Genomic DNA, 24,562 nt, shown 5'->3' on the forward strand with positions numbered 1-24,562 from the left:
GAGTTTCCCATTCTGTAAGTGTGCTGCTGGTTAGTACTGCCCAAGTGCAGCACCCTGCGCTTGTCAGTATTGAAACGCATCCTGTTTGTTAGCCCACTACTGTAACCTATCCAGATCTTGCTGCAATCTTTTCCTCCCTACTAGCGTGCTCACCTCACCCCAAATTTTGGTATCATCAGCGAATTTAAACAGGTTGCTTTTCACCCCGTCGTCCAAATCGCTGATGAAGAAATTGAACAGCGCAGGCCCCAGGACCGAGCCCTGGGGGACTCTGCTGCCCGCTTCCCCCCAGGTTGAATATGACCCGTCCACCACCACCACCCTCTGAGTATGACCCTTGAGCCAATCTGCAATCCACCTGACTGCATAGGCATCAATGCCACAGTCGCCTATTTTTTTAATGAGGATGGGGTGGGAGATGGTGTCAATTGAGTAGCATCCAATTCTATAAACTAATTTATATATTTTATCATTAGAGGAGCTGAGCAGTTGGGTTGGGGTTAACTGCAATGCTGCATCTAACCACCAATAAGCTTTCAGTTGGAGTGGATTAAACGGTTTACCAAACGGATGGTAAACTGTTTAATCTTGGCCAACTCTGAGCCAAAATCAAGACCACCATGACCTCAGTCATTGAGCTCCAGTACTCTGATGTTCCTGTAGTCTGTGCACACTCGTGAGCAGACATTCAGACAATTGTTGACTTGTTTACTGAGGCATACAAGAAAGTGGGACTGATGCTTAACATTCAGAAGACTAAGGTCCTCCATCAAGAAACTCTTGATTCAGTAATTCAGATTCATGGTGAGGTTCTGGAGAACTTTGAGTATTTCCCATACCTCAGAAGCCAATTCACGAAGAAGGCTCACATAGAAGAGATCCAGCATTGTCTCAAATGTGGATTCCTCAGGTCTTTGAACACCTGAGGAAATGGTTGTTTGAAGATCACAACATCAGATCTGAAATGAAGCTCATGGTTTATCAAGCAGTCGTGATCCCCACCTTACTGTATGGAGCTGAGATGTGGACCACGTACAGGAGACATCTCAAGCCACTGGAGAAATACCATCAATGCTGCCTCCAGAAGAATCTGTGAATCCAGTGGGAATATAGACACACCACCATTAGCATCGTCTTACAAACACCATAAGCATTGAGGTGATGATCATCTTTGTTTGGATGTCTGACTCCAGAATCCTGAAGCAAGTTTTATTTTCCCACCTCAGCAAAGTCACATACTCAAAAGGAGGGCAGAGAAAAGTCTTCAAGGATGTCCTCAAGGACAACTTGAAAAAATGTAAACATTGACATAAACTTCTGGGAGGCTTACTGCTCAGGACTGCGTCAAATGGAGGGAAGAGTCTGCTGCAAGGATCTCAGTACTTCAAAACCTTATGGTGAAAACAGGAGATGGAAAAGCAAGAGAAAGGTAGAAGCAGCATGTCATGGACCAAATCAAGAACACAGAACCACCCACCTCTCACAGAAACATGTGCCTGAGCCGCAACAGAGTCTGTCAATTCCTAGATAGATCTTGTCAACCATCTTTGGACTCACGCATAAGACGGTCATGGAAGTCAATCATCCTTGACTGTGAGGGATTGCAGATGATGATATCATAGCATCAGAGGGACTGAGCAGTTGGGGTGGAGAATTAGCCAGGCAGTGACAACCGCAAGCCTGTGCTTACCTACTTATGTCCTCACAACTTTGCACCCTTCAAAGGATCTGGCCACACCTTGGGGTGCTGTGGCACCGTATTTCAGAATCACTGCTGATTGCTTAACAGCAACATACTCAAATCAGAAAAAGAAAAATGCATTCAGTGTATAAAGGAGACAAACTCAGAGATGCACTGAAGATAGTGGAAACCACTAAGTGTTCATTTATTTAGAAATCAAATGTGGACTCAGTAGCGTAGTTAGGGGCAGCCTACCCCACATCTCCTGCTTACCTATGCCAAATGTCCCCTTCCCTCTTACCTTCTACTCTAGTCCTGATCTTGCCTGGCCAGGAGCTACTGCCACTTCTCTCTGGCTGAGCTGGGCAGAGGCCAGGCCAAGCCAGGGCTGTGTTGCTGCTGGCTGCCTTGGAGGTGCAGAGCAGCAGTAGAAAGTAAAAGTAGAGAGTGGAGTTGGGGAAGCAGGGAGCGGGGTATGCAGGCTGCACAGGGGAGCTGGGGGTGCAAGAACAGGCACAGACAGGGGGGAGGCAAGGGATGTTGGGGTAGGAGGTAGGTAGTGTGGGGGCAGGCATGCAGGCGAGTAAGAAGCAGGAGTCTGCTCAGTCTTCTATCCACAAACTGCTTTCCCTAGCTCAGCAGTGTGCGTGATGGGGGTATGAATTTAAGATGGTTTTTTACTAATTAGATTCTATATATGGAAAATTTTAACATTTATAATTTTCCATGCATAGAATCCAATTATTGGGGAAGTCATCTTAAATTTGAGTAATTTTGGATTTTGGTAAATATGGTAACAAGTAGAACAGTACCTGTGCTCTAATATCTGTTGTAAAGTGTGTGGGGAAAAATCTATATTGCAGTTTTTCAAAGCCCTGAATTTTAAATATTCCAGACTAATGGACTTTTTCTAGGCCAGCCAATGTTAATGTGACAGATCTGACCTGTCAGACAATGGAGAAATAGTTCTTCTTGGAGGTATTCTCACAGATGAAGTAGCCACAGAATTGATACATGGTGCCACAGATAACACCTCCACATTTAGAGAATTGAATGCGGAAGCCCTTACCTATGTTATGTTGCCCAACCTGATAACTGCAGCATGATGTGCTGAATTACCTTGAACATATCCATCAATACTGCCTCTACCTTGGATTTTCCCTTATTAAATTGATTTCTCATTTCAACCAATACGAATATGAGGTGGTATCCTCTAGGCATGTCTTTAATGCAAACTTACCACCTGTGTAGGACGTTCAAATTCAGAGCGTTGTAATGTGTTTGTGTATACTGATTCTGGGAATAGTAAGACATTCCCCGTGTTCATCATTCACTTCTCTGTGCTCAGTATAATTCATGCATGTTGCCTTCAACAACATGCTGATGCTTTGGAGATTGTGCTGATAATCTCAAGTCTGTACATCAGTCTGGTTTCTCTGCTTAGTGCTTGCTGGCTTTTCATGAACACTGCTTCAAGAACAGATGAAGCAAGAATGGCATCAAAGCATATGTTCTCCTCTAGCTGTTCTTTTCACCTGTGGATTTATTTAGCCAGCGCCTTGGAGATGAGGATGCAGTCTCTTCACTGCTTTCTGTTCATAATAATGAGCAGAATAGTGTGCAGGGCCTCATCCATGCTGGAAGAGCCATTTAACAATGGTGCAGGCAAAAGTACTGACAGGATCTTTGAACTCCAGCTGCCTCAGTCCCCTGGGATGTCAGCATGTAGCCTGCCATATATGTCATGGAGACTGCCAAAAGTGCAGTGAGCCTGGAAGGCAGTGCAAGGGACATTGGGATCCCTATACCCTGTCTTTCCTATACCCTCGGATCCTTATACCCTTGTAGCGTGGCACTAGGGAGACAGGAATGGTATTGCTTGCACTGATGCAAGCACAACAGTGTGAGAATATACTTCTAAGCTCAGGAGTAAATTGGTTATTTAAGACATTTTGGTTAAAGGGTTAATTTTATCAACTTTTTGTAAAGTACTTATTTACTGATGAAATGTGCTATATAAGAGCTTAGTGGTGGCAGTGATGTCTTTTATCAGCCTGGGGATTGAAGGAGAGCAAGACCTTTCTTTAGACTTTCACCTCTTGTTTGCAATGTGTGTCTTAGGTTCCAGACACTTTTGGAGAAGTATTACTGTTAATTGTTCATGTTTGTGCAGCACCAGGAGCCCTCATCATGGACCAGGAGCATACTGTGCCTTGGCTCAGAACAGAAGGGTGGTTCTCGCCCCAAGGATCTTAAACTAAGATTATGTTTAAGTCTCTTGAAGCTGCCAGTCCCTAGATGATTGATGCTCAAAAGTAACTGCAATTAATTCCTACCCCCCAAAAAGAAGCTACATTTTTATTCTTCTGAATTATTACTATTTGGGGAATTTTTTGTTTGGCATCTGTTTCCTTGTGCCTACTTTCAGCTTTCCCTCCCTGTTTCCTGCTCTGTCTTTGTACTGAGTATTGCACAATTCTTGCTTGCTTGCTTTCCAGCTTTACATGTCTCCTGCATCTCCTCCTCAAGTGTCCTGCAGCTGCTGTAGTGACTTTATAGCCAATAGAACAAGAAAGGTAATGGGAAAAAAATGTATTGCTATATGTGTGCGAGCACATGATCCTGTAAGGACGTTTTTGTAATGTTAACAGACAATGGCCACAGCTAAGGCTGCATGTTCAGTCTGAACATTGACTTCTGAGTGGTTTTCAGTGTTGATTTTGGGGTTTTTTTAAAACCAAAAACTGAGGAATTTTTTAAATCCAAGAAAACCAGGATCCCTGCTGAATAGTATCAAATGGTATTGTTGTTACCTTTTTCTCTTTGCTTATTCACATCAGTTTTCTGTGAACCAATATACTTGAACTCCATAGACCAGATCCCAAAAATGGCGCTTTGAATTGAGGACCCGTTATTGTGGCTACTAAACTGTATGCTGCATGCAATTTTTTTTTATGACTATCTTTACAGTCTCCTCCTATTCTGATCTGGAGTGATTGAGTCTGAGTCCCTCCAAGATTAGCTTTGAGCATTCCCTAATGTGATTTTGGGATTGACCTTCAGCTCCAGTCCATATATTGTTTTAGCTGCTTATATAATTCTGTAGGAATATCCCTGCAAAGGCACATTTGGAAGCTGCAAACCTGTTCTAATCTCCCTGCTGATACTTCTGGCATGGCACTGTATCCTCACATAATGCCAGTGCCTCCACCGACATCAATCCCATAACTATTATTGATCCAATCCTTTCGGTGGGCTGATTTGAGTGCTGGATCCCTCAGATCAGCAAAGGGATTATTATTTTTCTAAGGGGACTCCTTCAGTCTTTGGAGAAAAGAGTGTTCACCAGTACCAGAAGTTAGTTCCATACATCTCTTCTTCTGAGAGAGACATTTTCAGAAGATATTTAGGAGAATGTTCCATATGCCCCAGCAACCACCAGAGATCAATGCACTAAAGCGGTCCAATTCCCTTGGGTTATTTAACAGATGCAGAACAAGGGGAAACGTTTTTCATGAAGTATCTGAGGTGTGTGGGCAACACGCTGCCAGGGAGCTTTCTTCCCTTGTGATTTGTCCACAGTCTGTGAGTCTTCATCAAGGCTGCTGCATGCCTCAGATACCAAGACACTTTTTTCCGCCTCTTATCTGCATGACTGGCTCCTGAGAGGTCTTGCTGTGAACTGAACTTTTGCAGAAATACTGTACAGAAGTGGTTTATTCCAGTTACTGGGGCTGTTAATCAACTGAGAGATACACACTTCATCTGCATGTGGAATTACCTTTATCAGGTTATGGTAGGATAAGCCCATTCTCCTAGAAAAGAAATTTTTCAAAACGAGATTTCCTTGTGATGCCCTCGGAATGGCCAGAGTAGACCACACAGTTTTCCCAAAAACTACTAGACATGATGACCTGAGTTTTATATCCTGCCCTTCAGTCACTGAAACATAGAATCCTTGCTGTTCTGAGTGGCAGGTCACAAATGCACCCAACATACACAATCCTCAAAGGAGACTCTCTTTCTCTCATTAAGTATTCTAATGGCAACATTGTTGGTAGAACAGTGTCATCCTCCGCAAGATGCTCTTTACTCCCTTCTTCCTTGCTATCATAGTTGCCCAGTCACCAGCAGTGTCTTTCATTTGGACTGGTATGTGCCTTACTGTGACAGGCTCGTGGCTACAGGGGGGCCATGACACGCCCTGGTGGCCTTGCAGCTCCTGCCTGGCTTGGACTGTAATGTCGTCTCTCTAGATTGCTCATCTGCCACGCCTCATTCTTGTTATTAAAGGTCAATTAAGGGAGGCTGCCTACAGACCTTAGAGTGAGACTTAATCCTAACAATTCCCCACTGGGCCTCTCCTGAACCCCCTCTAGCCTCAGTCCAGCCCTCAGGCTTGATAGGCCCATCTCAGCCTGACTGTGCCCCTGTAGGGCACCTGTAACCTCAAGGGCAAATTGTGTGGCTCCTTTCCTCCCCTACACCATGCGCCAAGCCTTGCAGGTGTTATCACTATATTGTTCAGTTCACACACTTGGCCCCTTTTGGCCCTTGGACCCCTGTGGTCCCACATTCGGCCCTTTCAGGGCTCCCAGATCCCTAGTTTAGCTCAGCCCCTCTCTTTCTCATCTCCCAGACCCCTGGTCTGGCTTGCATCCTCTTTCTTTTGGCTCCCAGGCTCCTGGTTCGGATTGCAGCCCCTCTCTGGGCTCCCAAATTCCCTGTCTGGCTTGCAGCCCTCTCTGGGCTCTTAGACTGGCTTGCAGCTCCTCTCTCTGGGCTCCTGGACCCCTGGTCCAGCTTGCAGCTCCCCCCTCTGGACTCCTGGTCTGGCTCACAGACCCTCTCTCTCTGGGCTCCCAGACCCCCAGTCTGGCTTGCAGTCCCTCTCAGACTGGTGGAGCCTCATCCAGTCCTCACCCTGTCCTTGTCCTGTGGACCCTCTGGTCTGACTGTCCATCAGTTCCTGTCTTCTGATCCTCTAGGTCCCACAGTGAGGTATTCCCTCTGTCTTTGGACCTTCTTGGGTCTCACTCTCTCAGCCTTGCTTGTCCCTGGACCCTCTAATTATACTTCCAGCCCTTTACAGGCATGGGGATCATGGATCTGTGGGTTCCTACTCTCTAGGCCCTTGTACTCGTGGCTAAGCTCCCTCCTATCAGCCTCTGCTGAGCTACTGGCCCTCTAAGTAAGCCTTGCCTCCCCTTGCAGGTCTCCAGGCTGAACTGCTAGGACAACTTAATAATAACTGCCCTCTGGCAGGCACTCAAGCCTTTGCTAGGCTTAACATAAAACAGGGCCACCTGCCCATATAACTAAGCCCTTCTCTGCTCCAGGTACCTTCACTGTTCCCTGCGTTGCAGAGTTCCTCATTCAGAGCCACTGTCAGTTCACAAGTCCTGCTGCTCTGCTGTCAGGGGCTCCTCGCTCCACAGTTACCAGGGCAAAGACTAACTGACTGGGGCAGGCTTGTGGCTTCTGTAGCTCGAGCCTGATCCTTCTTCCGGTCAGTAGAGTCTTTTATTAGCTTGCCTTTGCCACCTGCAAGTAGCAGGCACACCCATGTATTGGAGTTCAGGGCAGTTGGTGTACTCCTAGGCCCTTTGTTCATCCATACAGCATTGGAGAAAATAGATGTTTACGGACAATGTCACAGTCACTTCATTACCTAATTAAGTAGGAGAGTGATCCTGGTTCTCTTGTGCAGAGGCTTTGGTGCATCAAAATCCTCCCATTGTTCTTCATCTTTCAGGGAAGGGCAAAGTATAGGTAGATTCATTTGTCAGAAGTTCTTCAGGTTAATACAAGTGGATAGAGCAGGTCACTGAAGTAACCACCCAATAGGAGTCCTTATGTCATTTGATAACTTGTTTGGTATGCATCATACAAAGGCATATGGAGATAAAAATTCTACTTTCTGTTCTTTTTGGCTGGATTGTATCTAATTATTTTTGCTTTTCCTCCTACTCCCCTGACAATGAGGGTCAGGTTGTACAAAGCAAATGTATTACTAACTGCAAGGTGATGCCATAGGCATTGGTATCATCTTTTGCACCTGGGCAGAGATCTACCAAATTTGCTTCTCGTGTTTTCACACACTGTCCTAAGAATCCCAACTCAGAAACAGTACATAATATGGAAAAATAGTAAAGGTGGACCATTTCTGCTGAGTCCTCCGTTCTGTTGAAGTCCAACTGATGCTCTACCCTGAAATGCTACAAACAGAACTGGAAGCAGTTAGTGTCTGGGCCACTAGCAAAGAACTAACCACATCTCCAGCTGTCTATCTTAGCTTAGCTTTGTGGACCCCATTGCCCCTTAGTGTGTCTGAGAATTTGTAATGTATTTTTGAGGTAGGGAAGTACCGTATCTTTCTTTCTTACAGTTTGGGGGAAAGTGATGCATGGTTCTTAACGGAGTTAGACACTGTAATAGGAGTTAGTTGTTTCAGTCCTTTTTGAGAATCTGGTACTTGAGTGATTTGCTTAAGGTCACACAGGACCCCACACAGGAAATCTGGGGTAAAGCAGGGAACTGTTTGTCTCTCGAACCCTAAGTAGTACCCTGATCCTTTGGGGTGGGGATGGGGAGGGTGTACACGGAAGTGGCATTCAAAGGAACAGCAGTTACTAGTAAGTAGTCTTTTCCATCTATGGATACTTCCAACTATGATCATGCATTCCATAGAAAAGAAAAAGGTATTCTGTAAGGAAATGCATCATATTTTATTAAATAAAAAATAACTAGTATAGCTGGTTGCCCAAAATTGCAGGCAGTTTTGGGACTGGTACCATCTGCAAAGCATAGATTCAAGAGTTGTACCTGATTTTATAACTCTCTTTTTTTGTTGTTGTCAAAATGGAGATATTTGACTTAAAACAGTGATGAACAAAACAGACCTGAAGCTTACTTTTTCTTCTTAGCCTGCCATTTTCAGAGTTCATGGTGACATATGCACATCCTGCAGGCATGCATTGTGTACATGCCATAGAGACACTGTTTACTTTTTCCTTTCCAAGAATAACGATGGTTTTTGGAATAAAAGGCAGAAAGTAGTTCAATGGTAGAGGTTGCAGATATATATTGTTTTAGTTATATATTCTGTCTTTAAATTTCTCAGCAGCTGTCTGTCTTATGAGTGTGTGCATATGATTTTATCATTTAGATTTTTTGTTAATTTTGCACTTTAACATAAATATGCAATTTTTATTGTTTGAGTTTCTAATGTTTAGCATGTATAAATACAAATTGACATGCCATGTACTTAATGGGAAAGAAAATAATGGGTCTGGTTTTTTTTTTCCCTTGAAGTAAACAGAGTATAGGTTATAAGTATGTTGATAGGACAGTTGAAACATGCTAATTTTGAGATCTGGTTTAAGATAATGGAGGCATGAGGTGCAAAAGATGTTGGTGACCCACTGCAGTAATAACTCATTCTGGGTTTATTTAACTTGACAGGCACATATCCAGGTTTTTTTCTTTCTTTTTGCGCGTTTTAAATGAAGAATACTGTCAGACAGGTAAAGTAATGTTAATTTTTAAAATAATTCTATGCATGTTTCACAGTGCTCATAGAATCATATAGAGAAGTGGGACTGGAAGGGACTTCCAGAAATTATCTAGCCTAGCGCCTGCCTGAGGCAGAATCATCTCTGTCAAACCATCCTATGCAATCTGTAATCTAAACTCTACATAAGACTACCCTCAACCCTGATACAGCACAGGGAGGCTATACTGCGCACAGTACTCCAGATGAAGCCTAATCAGTGCCGAGTAGAGGGGCACTAGTGTCTTATGTGTCTTGCACCTAATGCTTCTAATCAAAGTATCCTAAAATTGCATTCACCTTTCATACCGCTGCATCACACTGAAGACTCATACTAAGTCTTATCTACCAAGACTCCCAAGTCCTTTTCCATAGTGTTGCCATCCAGTCAGGTGTCACACATATTATATTTGCATTTTTGATTATTGAGAGCCAATACTCTCAAAGTGTAGAAGCTTGCACTTGTCTACATTAAACTTCATCCTGTTAGCTCTAGCCCAACTTTCCAGTCTGTGGAGATCCTTCTGAATTGCTCTCAACATCCTCCAATATGTTCTCAATCCTTCTCAGTTTTGTGTTGTTTGAAAACTTGCTCAAGAAGATTTCTGTGCCAGCATGCAAATTGTTAATAAACACATTGAACAGCACCAGGCCCAGGACAGACCACTGTGGGACTCCACTTGAAACCTCTTGCCATCGTGACATGGGTTGATTTATATTTACCCTTCGGCTAAATGGTCCGTAGTTCCCTGGGTCCTCCTATTTGCCTTTTTAAAAAGGCACTATGTTGGCCCCTTTCCAGCCCTCCAGTACCTGGCCCATCTCCCATGACTTCATGAAGATCATTGTCAAGGCCTTCAAGATCTCTTCTGCCAGTTGCTTTAGTACCCTGGGATGAAGTTCATCTGGCCCTGACTTGAATCCATTCAGATCCAACAAAAGCTCTATAGTCGTCTCTTTTCTTATCTCTTTCCTCAGCTTGCCCCTTTCCATATCCACATAATCCCTATCAGATGTCTAGCTGCAGCTTAATTTGATTGTGAAGAGTGAGGCAAAGTAGTTGTTGAGTAGTTCTGTCTTCTTTGTATTTTCTGTTTAGAGTTCTCCCTGGCTTGTTAACAAAGGACCCACAGGTCCCTTGGTCTTTCTTTTCTTGCCATCATACTTATAGAACCTCTTTTTGTTGTCCTTAACCTTCTTGGCCAGGTGCAGCTCGTTTTTTATCTTTGCCTTCCTGATTTTTGTCCCTGCAGGTTCTTGCTATTTCCTGGTACATATCCTTGGTGACCTGCCCATTCTTCTTGTGCTTTCGTCATGTTGGGACAGTTTCTTGTTGGGCTTCCCAGCCTTTATCCTTCAGTCTATCCTACCATGACACCATGTCAGTTAACTCCTTGAGTTGGATAAAATCTGCCTTTTTGAAATCTAGTGTCCTAATTTTGCTAAGCTCATGCTTTCTCTATCAGATTCTGGAATTCTGTTGGATCGTGATCACTTCCTCCCAAGTTACCTATCACCTTCACCTCCTCCACCAATTGTTCCCTCATAAAGAGTAATTCACCTTCTTTCCTTTTTTGTGTCCTTATGACAAAGTATTTAGCAGAATTTGCAGGTTAATTGAAATCCAACAGGGCCATGCCATAAGCACTTTTCCTGTGCCCTCAACTTTGCATTAGCTGTCACTCTACCTCAGCCTCGAACAATTCACTGATGTATACTGTTTGTCAAGATTTTCACCTGTGTAACTTCTGTGAGCTGTTTTTTTGCCAACTCTAATGACTCCACATTGGATTTTTAGGAATTAACAATTCAGTTTCAAGGAAGTAGTCTGCTCCCCCTCTGGGATCTGGATGTGATACTGAAATTTTTTCTAATGTGAAATGTGCTCAATGATGTACTTGTTTAACAAGAAGTTTGTTTTAAAAAAATCTTAAACATTGTAATAATTATCACCATATGCACACTATGACAGCAAAGTGCATTATTTGTTGTGATTTAAATTTTAAATGAGTTTTATGGTGTGCCTTTTTAAATGTATTTAATTAGTTTCAAATAATAATGACTAAACCGACTTAATGCATCAAATACAAGACAGACAGATCTTAAAATTTAACTAGATGTATGCAGTTTTCACAAGTCTTATCAGTCTCTTTGCAGCTATTCTAGTTTATAGTACCTCTTTTTCAATTTTAGCAGCCTCATTCTGTTATGTTCTCATAATTGTTTGTGTTTTTATTGCCCCTTTATTACTGGCTTCTAGATGCTATGGTGATGGGTGCATTTAAAATGCCTAGGGCATGACTTCACCATCATTAACTCAGTAGTGAAACCCAGTAATTTTGTTTTTTTTTACCAACCCTCCCATCCCCCCAAAAATAAAAATCTGGTAACCTGAAATTCCTGGGTGGCTCACATCCTTACATGGTTGTAATGTCAGTCCACATTATTTATGTTAAATAATACTTCATTTACACTGAGTTAATTCTGTTTCCAGTGGTGTCATTATCCTTCTCTTAAGCTTGTAAAATGGTTAAAGATAAGTGTGCTGTGCTACAGAGGTTTGTTATACAAGCAGGTAAGCAGTGATCAGTGCAAATTTATTTGCCTACAGATTGCATCAGTCACATTATGCTAAATATATTTCCAGTGTCTTCCCAGGGACAGCACAGCTGGCTCAGTTCATGATGACCCTGTCCACTTTCCACTTAGACTATGTAATATAATACCCATATAATACAGTTTCTCTGAAACAGAGATTTTTGACGAAGGCTTTTCTTACATACTGTCTTTTAATTACTTTTTTGGGTGATACTTAGATGGCTTTTTGGTGCAACTAGGAGAGCAAATGAACATTTTCCCCAGTCTTCTATGCCTGTGCTGTGTACATATTCATGTGCTGTCATCAGTACTATTAAAATCATTGTAAAGTGATACAGTGCTTCAGAAGGACATTTCCTTCTCTGAAACATGTATAATCCAAAATAGCGTGAAATGATAGTTTAGAAAACTTATGGAGAAGAGAGAAGACAGAAATAATTTGTTAACTGGAGATTGGAGAAGGAACTGGAGAGAAAAGACACTGTTCCAGGCATTGGAGGCAGCACTGTTGGCACTGTAAAGTAGTAAGTGGGGCAAAGGGCAGTCAAGCAGGAGGAATGCAGGATGAGTGGGAGTGTAAGAAAATTAGTATAATATAAAGTCTCTTTAAAGCTCTAGTACTGTAACCTAAAGGCTCCAGCACAGCAAAAACAATTAGTGTACAGTAGATGGCTGGAGCTTTTACTATAAAGATTATTAACCCTAAACTTCTTGTGTGCCTGGATTTACCTAATATATGAAGGGGAGAGCACAGATGTAAGATGAAACAAGTTTATGTGGGTCCATTCACATAAGCTTTACTCCAAGCAAAGCTTTACCCTTGAAAACTGCAAGCTGTCCAAAGTAGTATTGAAAATGAAAATTCCTTTTCTTCAGCTTCAGTTGATAGGTTGTCACTACTTGTGACTCAACTTGGCAATGAACACATCTGATGAGTTAGCAAAAGGGGATAAGGACTGAATGATATTGAGAAAGTTGAGGGAGATTGTTGCTTTTTTAGCATCTCTGAACTACTTGAAGCTGTTGGAAGAGGAGGAGAAAGGGGAGATGGTGGTGGTCTCACTATGATCTAGTTTGTTGGTGTGGCCACTGCTGGAACAGTGTCATAAGAAATTCTAATAGAATGGCATTATAGAATTTCTCATCTGCGTAGTAAGTGTGGCCTTTGTTTATACCAAACTAACCCAACCTCTTTTTTTTTTTTTTTAACTAAGGGCTTCCGTACATTGGGGTATCCAGAAATGTTAAGGCAAGTAACTTAAAGATGCAGAGGCGTCAAACCCAAATGAGTTGGCAAGCCAGATCTGGACCACAGCGTTTCTTGTTGAGGCTGCCAGAGGTATTTTGTTGGTGCAGCCAGCATGTGGGGATTACCACCTGTGCTGTTTGCCATCTTACTGCAAATTTACCTGCAGAATAGTGACCAAAAGTAGAAATTTGGCAGCAGTTAAGGCCAAGGGGCAGTGCCAACTACCCTGGGCACAGCAGCAATAGGAGCCACAGGAAGAGGCACCATAGGCCCAGTCAAGAGGTGAATCATTTGGCTAGAGAGAAGTCCTGTGGGCTGGATGTCAAATACTACAGAAAAAGCTAAATTGTTCCTTGAAATTTAGAGATTCATTCTCCATTTAAGAACAGCTTGTAAATAATTCAGTAGGTATTTGGTCTTAAATACCTTAGGATTTACCTAATAAATACAGGTTTCCCTCGCTTTATGCTGTACACGCGTTCCTGGAAAATGGTGTGTAACTTGAATTTGCATAAAGCGAACTTACTTTATAAAGTTACAAAGAGGGATACGTTCCAAGACCTTGACTGTGCTGACCCCCAGACCTATTTCTACCACTTTTACAAGACAATTTTGGTACTTACCAACAGCAGACAGTACACACAAGCACAGGGTGGTTGTGAATGTTACCATAATGGGGATGGCAACTACAGAAACACGTCACAGACAACGAGCAAGGAGCACAGATCCACAGAGGAGACTATATTTTGGTGCGCGTCACTCCCAGAGTGCACTGCACAAAGCAGCTGACTGCAGGCTTCCACCACACCATCGCATAAGGGTGAATTTGTCGCATATAATGAATTTTTGGTACAAAAAGGGTCATCGCATAGGAGTGAATTTGCACATCCAGAACCCGCATAAAATGAGGGAAACCTGTAATACTTGAGTCTTATGTGGTCTTTCATTTGAGTCATTTTATGTTATATTCAGCTGTAATTCAGAGTATTAGCAAAGTATCACATAAACTATAGACAATAAAACTGGATTATCATGACCTGTATCCACAGTCTTAATATGTGGAACCTAAATAACTAAACAAAGCAAAGCAATATGGGATTGCTTTAACAATTGATATGATAGCTTTCATACAGCTCCTGATGAAAGGATAGTGATATAGCCATTTTGATATTAAAATTAGTTACTTTGAAGAGTTTTCAGTAGTAGTATTGGCTAAAATTTTCAAACTCTGATGCCTGAAGTTAGGAGCATAAAATTATATTCAGGCCTCTGCATTTAAATGACCTAATTTTCACGGGTGCTAACCATCTGTATTTGCGATCAAAGCTAACTATTCTTATCTACAGTTGAAAATGTAGGGCTTTTTGTACTACAGTATTGTCTAGAGGATCCTAATCAGGATCAGAGCTTAGGTATGCGGGGTAGTATCCTGTTGCATGGGAAGACATGGTCCTTGCCCTGAAGATCTTGCAGTTTAATTAAGGGCAAGATACGACAAGTGAATACAGCAAAGAGTCAGAGGGGGTGGAGAAGAAGTTACAGTAATTCATTTACACAGTTGTATGGGATAGGTGTGCGCACAAATGGATCCAAAGTAACAACTACAACAGAAGTCAGTCACCACTAGAAGACATTAAAAGTATTTTTGTGTGGTGAAGGGTAAGAGTTTAGAAGAAACACTTGTGGTGTCGATCACTGTTGAGCCTTAAACTGTTATGACTCCGTTGAAATCACCAATCCTGCTCCCATGCAGTAAAAGCTGCTGGAGAAGAGTGGTTGTGCTCAAAGTTGAAGAATTGAATTTCAAAATCTTTCAGTCTAAGGTAGGGGTGTCAAACTCATCCATGGGCTGGATGGGTGGCATGGGGCCCATCCACAGGCGAGATTAGGCCCCCTTCCCCCCCCCCCCCCCACCTCCTGGGCACCTGATCCAGGGCCTCCCCAGCCAGCCTGGGACCTGTGCTGTATGCAGCACAGATCCTGGAGGGCCAGAACAGGCCCTGCACATGGCGTAGTTTATTGGAAGCAGCAGCTGCACCAAACACGGTGGCTGCCACAGCCACACTGTGCTGCATGTGTCATCTGCCCTTACAGTTTTACAGTTCCAGGATTGTTGCAGCCAATCCAGGACCCTCACTCATGCCACGCCTGCAGACACCACATGCAGTATGGATCCAGGACTGGCTGGAGGAGGCACTGTGTGTGGCCTGTGTCACAGAGCAGGTGCCATGTGTGATGCAGTTTGGCTGCCACTATGCCTGCACTGCAGGATCTGAGCTGGATGTAATGCAGGTCCCAGACCAACTGGAGCAGTCTCCAGATCAGGTATAGTGGAGGATGGGGAGGGAGTCTGAGCCCAGTCTGGCCTGTGGACTGGCCCTGTGCCATATGGCCACGTTCCATGCCCCATGTGGGTTTGATGAGACCCAGGGACAGCACCGGGGACCATATTGCAGAGCTCTGTGGGCCTTATCTGGCCTGCAGGCTCTGTGTGACATCCCTGGTCTAAGGCATCCTTCATCCTAAAGACAGTAATGTCAAGAGACTCAGTTAGAGGAAGGCTGTTCTAAATGCCTAGTTTAAACTGGATCTTCTACAGAGTTGTATTTGTAACATAGACCAGGGCCTAGTATATCCATTACATTTTATATTTAGAAACATCATTTGGAAACTGAATAATTCCATCCTTTTTACTTGTGTCTCATGGACAACACTCTTGTGTTGTCAGTCTGATCTGCCTTATATATTCAGAATTTCAGTTAATGTTCTAGCAAGCAGTTGGAAATAAAAATTAAATGAAAAGGAAACCCTTTTCTTTTTGTTAGTGCCCCAACACACAGGACAGGCAGCCTGTCCTGTTTCAGTTAGCATTATCCATACCATAGTACAACCTGTTCTGGGAGAGGCAGGCTGGAACAGCTTGTAGATGTAGCCTGCTAAACCTGTTTTCTTCATAAAAGGTGGGGTTTCTGCTCAGAGCTAGAAGCTACAACCTCCCTTCTGCCTTCATTTCTTCTTCCCCTCTCCAGGTAGTGTACCCCATCACTTTCTCCCAACTTAATCTCATTAATTTCCACTTGAACATTGGAAGATATGATGTTTTACAAGATAATGTTGTCCTACTGAGGTCACATGAAATCACAAACTGCAAATCTAGTTTGGGAGGAATAAAAGCATAGTTTAGCCTTTCTTTCCTAAGTGCTTTCTGAAATAATTGGTGTTGTTGCATATAGTATGCTACCAAAGGGATTAGTTTGGTAGCTTTTGCATTATTTCAGTATTGAAGTGTGTGAGATGGCATGTTTGTTCCCCTTTCTTCATCTCCCCCACCCTCATGCCTGGTTGTTGTTGTTTTGTTTTGTTTTTTTAAGTCTTTGCTTTTCTAGTATTGCATTTTATAATAATGCAGATTGTTGGTGCAACAGAAATAGAAAGGGTAGTGTTTAGGTCAGTGGATTGGGGTGTTTGTAATAGAAGCCAATGTGTTTCCTCATTCAGAGTGGACTTTCTGTCACTACTTTTAAATAATATTCAAAGCAAGGTCTTATTTCTCCTTTTTCTCCACAAGAGACGGCTGCTGTTACTGTGCTTGCTGTTCATGTAGCAGGTTAACTACTTTTTGAAACAAATGAAACAGTGTAAAATTATCCAGTAGTAGTTGCCAACAAAAGAAAACTTCACGTTTGTATACAACTATTGAGCACAGTTGATCCATTTGAGGGCTATGACACAATATTTTTGTCATCACCAAGTCCTCTTTCCCCCTCTCCCTTTCTAATATTTAGTATTCACTTAGGTAGTTTGTCACTAAGGAAGAAGTTAACTGTTAGATTCCCCAGCTGGCATGTCATCCTGTGGATTCCTGCAAAGCCTTGACTACGTTCTTTCCTATTACTTGACCTTATAAAAGCATCTTGAAAAATGTCCCATTGTTTTTAGTTGGCAAAAACCAGTAATACCAATGCATTGCATTAGATCACAGGGCTACCAGGGATATACTGGTAGGAAAGGCTGCCTATAGACATGTTCATTCGGGCTCTAATTAGAATGCTCCAGTGTCACCTCACGGTCATGTGTATTAAGCCCCCCCCGCCCTCCGGACACATTTCAAAATGGTTGCAGGGCTGTTTTAACTAAACCACATTGAATGAGCTTCAGTTAAAGCACCCTGCAGCCTTTTGAAACCTAGGGAGTTTAATACATATGACGGCGAGCCATTTTAGTTAGAGCGACTGTCTTGGAAGTGCTCTAATTGAAATGCCCTCTTTCCCCCGCCTCTGAGCATGTGTAGAGGCAGCCAGAGTAGCTTAATGCAGCTGTGACCTTGACAGTACTTAGAATCTAAGCAGGATCAGGCATGGTCAATACTTCAATAAAAAGCCAGTGTGACACTGATAATTCAGGAGCCAGTCCTCTTCTGTTAGAGATGACAGTGAATTAATTCTGCTTTGTGGCCAGAGGTACTGGGGTTCTATAAATTACAGTATCTGTCTAGTAAATTATGGGAATAATGTTCTCACCACTTGCAGAAGAGTGCAAAACATCATTTAGAAGAGATGGTGGGCTGGTGCTGGCATAATTTTATTTGAATAACCATGCAGTATCTGCTTACTTCAGATTCAAGCCTATGTGTCATTCTTCTTTGGCCTAAATGATATTCTGTGCACTGACAAACAGCTACTACATTCCACCGTGGTAATAAGGGTGACTGAAACTTATTCCTCTGTCTTTGTAAAAGCTATGCTGTTGTGGTTGGCAGTGGTTGCTGGGGGTGGAGAGTGTGGAGGTGGAACAAGAGCAAGAGTTGTAAACCACCTGATTCATGATTGCTAGCAGTGTTCTCGAGGACCTGTTCGTGGGTCAATGTGTTCAGAGGAAGTGAATTTTGCATTATGTAAAAGGTGCATGGTGCTCCTTAAAGTGCTTGCCTTGAAGTATTTAAAAAGTATGGAGGTGGGTGAAGCTGGCCCGGGTGACTTTTCATGCTTTCTACTTAATACCTCCTTCATGGAGCCACAGTCTGATCCAGTTTGTAAAGTAATTGGAGATCCTTTGGCATGCAAGATAATGTAAGGTGGTATTATATTAAAACACTGCACTGTTGCTGCAGCTACGCAGTTTCAGTTAATTTGTTCCAGCAGTTTGAGGTTGCAGGTGTAAATGATTGTAGTGATTTACGCTTCTCTCTGTTTTCTTTTTTGTCATCATGGTTAACTCTGCCCACACATTACTGCTTAATCCTGCTGATTTTATCTGCTATCTCTGTTTAAGACATAAGAAAAATCTAGTATTGCCCAGCATATTGTTCGCACACACTCGAGCCTAGCCCTACAAATTGAGGGTCTCTTGAGAAGGTGTAGATGAATTAAACCCCTAAGGCTCAAAGCAAATAACCCCTATTAACTTGAATTGTCTCCCAGGTTTTTAATGAAAGGTTTGGCATTGACTTCCACCCAATGCTTCTCTGAAAGCTTCAGAAATGAAAAAAAACCTTTAAAGTGAATCATGTGTCCCTTTAAACTGTCTAGATTTTTCTTTTAACTAAATTTCAGAAAAATTGAAGATTATCCTTCACCACTCAAACACACAAGATTCCTCAACCCCAAGAGATGACTCAGGCTAAAAGGAAAAACATCTTTTTCTCTCGTGCTGTTTCCCTACTTACTGGCTCTTGGTAGGGCAGATTCAATGGGTCCCTCTTCCCATTTGTCAGTTTTTGGTGATTGATGAGTTTTGGTAGGTCTAAGAGTGCTGCACCAATAGGTGGGGCCTCAGGCATGCTCAAGGGAGGATCCAGGATTTCCCAAAGGGGGTGTGGAAGCAGCAGTCTACCAGCTTCCTCTGCTCCACCAGTACAGGCACACCACACTGTGGGAGCCTCTGAGGAGTTTTTAAAATCCTAAAGCAAGTTAAAATCCTCTCCATTGGCTTACCACCATCAGCTTTTTTCCCTGGTGGAGTGGTAAGAGATGTTGAGTCCCTTCTCAACTAATCACTGCTCTGTGAAAATGAAAATGATGTAGTTCTTCTGCATTTAAGGCCTACTGCACCCGTGAGAGTAGAGAGAAGCATTTAGTTGAGGGTTACGAATGCCTGTCATAAAAGGCAACTGTTGTGAAGTTTAAGTGCTAATAGGGCTTCCACAATGTGGGACTTTTGGAAAAATCACACTGGTCAAATATCACTCACCTGGAGTGGTAAGGTTGCTGTAGCCCTGGGGGGTGCAGGAGATATTTGAGAAGCAAGGTTTTTCTGTGGCATGATATTTTTTATTCGACTAACTAGAAATAGAAAAGATTTTACATAAGCTTGTGGGCACAACGACCTGAAGAAGGGCACTGTATGTTCAGAAGCTTGTTTAACTTCTTGCCCAAGTATGCAGTTGGTCCAGTTAAAGATATCACTCCCAAAATGTTTGCTTCTCACTTACCTGGAGTGAGTTGTGCACTGTGCCTCTGTTTTCACTCTCATGTTAGCTGGAGCATAAAGGAGACTGCAGGGTGTGATCATAGTTTCCTCTTGAACTTCTTTCTTGGTACCAGAAGCTACACTTGAGGTTTCTGAGCAAACAACAATGGCTTCCTTTTCTCACTGATCCCTGTATTATATTTGTCACCACTCTGAAATTAGCAGCGTAGCCGGGGGATGGTATATGGTAGCAGTTGAAAGGTGAAGGTTGGGCTGATGTGGGATGAGGAGTGGGGGTGGGGGTGGGGTGGGGTGGAGGGAGAAGAATAGCATGGAGGATGGATAATGATGAAGGTAAAAAGCTGGGAGGAGGAGGAGGAAAGAGAGCACTGCTGAGAAAAATGAGGGAAAGTTAATTGCAGTTCACAGTAGTGTGAATCACGCATTAGATCCCATTGCACCTTTGCCTTCCTATGTAGAGGGGACCTCAGGGAGTCAGCCATTCTCTCCCATCAGGGAGATGAGGAATGGGAGACTGTGGGATGCTGGGGGGGTCTCTCAGTTGTTATTGTGGCCGGCTAGGCATTAAAATTGCCATAGTACACAAAGCAGTTGCTGTTTCAGCCAGCAACTTTTTCATGGCAAATTCACCCTTTTTTATCCCTTGACAAACTAATGCCTAGTCAGTCACAATTTGTTGCAGGAAACTCTTATATAGACCATGCCAAATGTAACATCTGCAAGGCCCTTAGACTCTGATTCCATCTGAAATTAAAACAAAGTCATATGTCATGAATGCTTTACCATTGTAATAGGGTTGGAGTGTTGTTATAGCTGTTATGGTCCAGCAAAAAAGCAAGAAACAAGGGGCATTTAGGTGATCTTTTCATATTGGATCTACTATAGTTGGGAGAAATGTTAGACAAGCTTTTGGGCACTAGTACCTGACCTGAGGAAAAACTCCTTGCTTCTTTCTGTCATAACTCTGGTACCAGGAAAGTAGATTCAAACTGTGTTTAGGGGTAAAGTAGAGCTTTCATTTGAAACTGTTTCTTTAAAAGATGACACTGGACTGTGAGCCACTGTAGTGCTAAATGCGTCTATGTCAAGTTATGTTTTATATGCAAAAATCATATGGCAGTGAACAGTAATACATAGAAAGTAGAAAATATTTACATAGCTGAAGATCCTTAATGAAAGTTACTTTATTTGACGTTTTACCAGAAGGTTTTTGTATAATGTTTCCATGTGTAATTTAGTTTTACTCTTTTTTTCCAAAAATTTTTGTTTGATATCTGTTATGGGAGATTGTATTCCAGTGTACTCAATATTACTTGTAAAGCAGAATTTGGTAAGCCAGATGCTTATAGTTGAGTAATGATATTCTAGAAAAGACCTTAAGAAACGAGAGAAAATATAGATATATCAAAAAACATAAACATTATTAGTAGAGATACCAGCTTGTTGGATGGGTACATGAAACCTCCATGTGAAAAATCAGATTAATAAAACTTAAAAAACAATTTTCACACAGAATATTTTTCCAGTGCCTGCTAAAGAAAAGAAAGCTAGTGTACAGAATTGGAAAATGTGACTTTTACAAGGACTTTTTCCCCTTTCCCCAGAAAAGTGTTCTCATGAATTTTCATGTGTAATCTCAGTGCAATTATTACCCTGATTCAGGAATGTATACTTATACTTAGAACAATGGTTAAGTGTATGCATAACTCTTATTAAAAGTCTTGCCTAAGTACATTCCTGAAGTACAGCCTATCTGCACAAATTTCTTGAAGTTTGCCACTGTTTTTTGATGGGGATATTTCAACCACATACCCTAGTAAAGTTAAACATCTCCAAAACCAAGAGAGTGTATCAGACGGGTGTATAATAATGAAGAGCTGGTATATTCATTTATTAATGTTTGAAATTGTATCTCTTCATGTGTTACAATGAAGAAAGTTTTCCCAAAATAAATTCTTAACCAAAAAAATAAATATTGATTGTGTTTGTGTTTAGTATCAGCTGTTTTTTTCAATTTTCAACCATTCTTCTTTCTTCACTTTAACTTTTAAAAAACCTCCCATCTCTTATTTTCCAGCATATAAGGATATATCAAGATAAATCACGTACCTCAGAGTTTATGCTAACAGTGCATTTATCCCATTTTAACACAGTTAAACAAAGCATGTTCACTCCAAATAAGCTCATTAATTGTTAACAGAGGTTACCATTAGTTTCTTGAGAGGCATCACAAACTTTACTTGTCACTGAGCACAAGTGTTAAAGTTTTCTTTGGAGGCCGTTTATTTATCTGACCAACTGTTTTGTGGGAGATCTGTTTACTGGGCTGTTCAAGGGGAAATAGGTTAATTTTTATTGAAGATATCATTTGGGGACATTGATGAATATGTAAGCTTGAGCAAGTCACTTCTCAGTTCCCCATGTGTTAAGTGAGGATAATATGTTCAAAGAACTAACCCTACTGGATAATGACCAAGACAATGGATCATGTAACTTGTCTACTGTTTTATGCATTTTCTACTCTAGAGCATTTATACTCATTTACATATATTTCTAGTTTCCTGTTGGTCCATCATTAGTCATCTTTGAACTTGACCTATGCCACTCTGGAAGAGGAAAGCTAAATTCATAAATGCTCTGTTAATGAAAGGGACACACAAGAGCTGGCCTAACTGTCAAAGTTTCAATTAAAAGAATGGTCAAGGAGGGTAATCTTGCCAGATTTTCAGCACTCCTACATTTATTTCATTCTCTTGTTCAAAATGGTCCAAGTTGTGTTCTTGATTCCCAAGATTGGAGCATGCTGGACAACAACTTTTCATTTCAGTTGTCCAGCACTTGAACGCATCCCTTTTCTTTTGTCATTTCTGGAACACAATGCCAGTCTGATACAGATTTTTAATGCTCCTGTTTGGACTAGAGGGCTCTTGTCCCAAAGAGCTTTTTACCCATCTGCTTCAGGGGTGCTCTGTTTTTAGCCTCCAGTACCATGTAATCCAGCCCACGAGGTTACCCATGAATTCTGTGGGGACCCCAGGGGCCATGGCCCCTGCATGCCGGAGCTCTGTGCTGCCCCTGCCCAGCCTTAATTTCTATTTCAGGGAGATGCAGTTTACTTGAGAATGGGGCAGTTTTGTCTGAAGAGTGCATCTGCCAATCTCTGGTTCTGATTGATTTCTGGAGGCTTTTTTTCCTGGAGATGTGGTACTGACTTAGCATTTTTATCATTTCTCCAGATCTAGCTGTAAAAACCATCCCAGTTGCCTCTGAACTTTCTTAAAGGGAGACAGTTATCCTTAGTTGTCAGCAGTCTATATTGGTGGACGCAGCAATTTGAGTGGGGAAGAAATAGCCAGTAAAGTGATGGTTGATCTTTAGATGGTTGAGAGACCTCTTTCCCATGTCCCAGTTAAAGCTAAACCACAAAATAAAGCAGATATACTGTCTTGTCAGTGTGTGTTCAGACTTGATTCTTGATGTTTTGTCTTTATGTTAATATATTTCTTGTTTTTTATATGCCCAGATAACCTCTACAGAAATTTCTGAATATTCATCTGATAGTGAAAATCTGGAAGATGATCAGGTGGATGTGGAAACTATTAATTTAGAATTAACCAAAAAGTTACAATCGAATTCTGAAATGGATTTGGGGCAAGCTACAGGAAGATCTGCAAGTGACTGGTTAAAATCTGCCCAAGCTCTTCTGCAGACTCCTAAGAAACAACCAGACAAGTCCTCTAGCACACCAGAAGATTCTGCAAAGAAGAGAAAATTGCTGAGGTAAATTTACAATTTTTATAAAGTTGATTTCTTGTATAGCAATAAATAAGAAAATACTGATTTTTTTTTTTAAGACGTCATTTAACAATATTTAATGCCCCTTCAACGATCACACCACATTGTGTGTTTTATTTCTTTGTTTTGACCTCTGAAAAACTGCTGGCAGTATGGATTGGTAATTTCTGTGTATTAGTAAGGTGTAAACATATTGGAAATGCATAATCTGAGCACCAAGCTTCAGTTCTATTTTGGTATTGACTCACTAATGTTGGTATTGTCCTCTGGGTCCCCCTGCTCCATTTTATTATGGCAATCTGTGAGTGGTGGAACTAAAACTACATGTTACAGGAAAGATGCTCTGACTTCGTTCATAAAAGAAAATGTAGAGTATATGGAGCATGCTTAAATGGAACAATCTTCCTACCCTAACTACACCCAACAGTATAGTTTTTCCATGTATTGCTGGAAAATGTAGAATGAGAACTTGACTGAAAGAACAAAACAGCTTATTTAACTTTACAATGGTCTTGTTTGCTTCAGCATTTTTGTCACTTTCCCAACATTGTAATATTACCAGTTCCTATGATTCTTTTGGTGATGGACATGTGGAAACAAAACAGGAAATTCCTTATACAGAGAGTTTAATTTACAGAATCCTAAGTCTGGAAGGGATCCCAAAGGTCAAGTCTGACCTCCTGTATAGATACAAGATGCCTTATTCCTCAGCTGTCCCAGACAGATTCCTCATCTTAAAAAATTCCAGTGAAGGAGATCCCGTAAATTCCCTAGGCATGTTGTCTCATTGCCCTGCTGCTCTGACAGTTAGGAATCTTTTTTTTCTGAGACTTGTTCTTTTATCTGCCTCATCGGTATTGTCTGAACTTTCTTGTCTAGACCAAAGGGTGCTCACCCATGGGGCTTCTGCACTTTGTTCTGTGTTGTCTAGTTAGTGTCTGGGACAGACACAGCTTCTATCCACATTTTAATAATGGATAAGAGCCTGGTGTTATAATTGAAGGCTGGAGGACACCGCTATCTGTAGCTAGCTTAACTCTTTCCTAACTGGTACTGTGGGCAGAAAATGCTGCGAAAAGATCAGGCAGGTAGCATAACTCTTATGTACATTTGAATTCCAATGAAAGACCATAATCCAAAATCAGATTCATTTCAGTCTGTTCACCTTCTGTGTAGTCTTGTGCGAAGTCTGAAGTCAGTTTCCCTGAATTTTAGTAGCGCCACTCCACATGAATGTGTTCATTTTTTTTTCTTTTTC

General features: G+C 41.8%; 1 protein-coding gene across 3 annotated transcripts in view; it reads left to right on the top strand.

The window, feature by feature from the left end:
• Window positions 1–24,562, top strand: part of SPIDR (scaffolding protein involved in DNA repair) — a 372,282-nt gene that overhangs the window by 75,278 nt on the left and 272,442 nt on the right. For all 3 annotated transcript variants that reach the window (XM_019526956.1, XM_019526976.1, XM_019526965.1), the window contains exon 6: window positions 23,033–23,289. In XM_019526956.1, coding sequence (XP_019382501.1) covers window positions 23,033–23,289 — 257 coding nt within the window. The remainder of the gene's footprint in view (window positions 1–23,032; window positions 23,290–24,562) is intronic.

Source organism: Gavialis gangeticus, unplaced genomic scaffold (assembly GCF_001723915.1).
Source record: "Gavialis gangeticus isolate Ggan-Ray unplaced genomic scaffold, GavGan_comp1, whole genome shotgun sequence".
NCBI lineage: Eukaryota > Metazoa > Chordata > Crocodylia > Gavialidae > Gavialis > Gavialis gangeticus.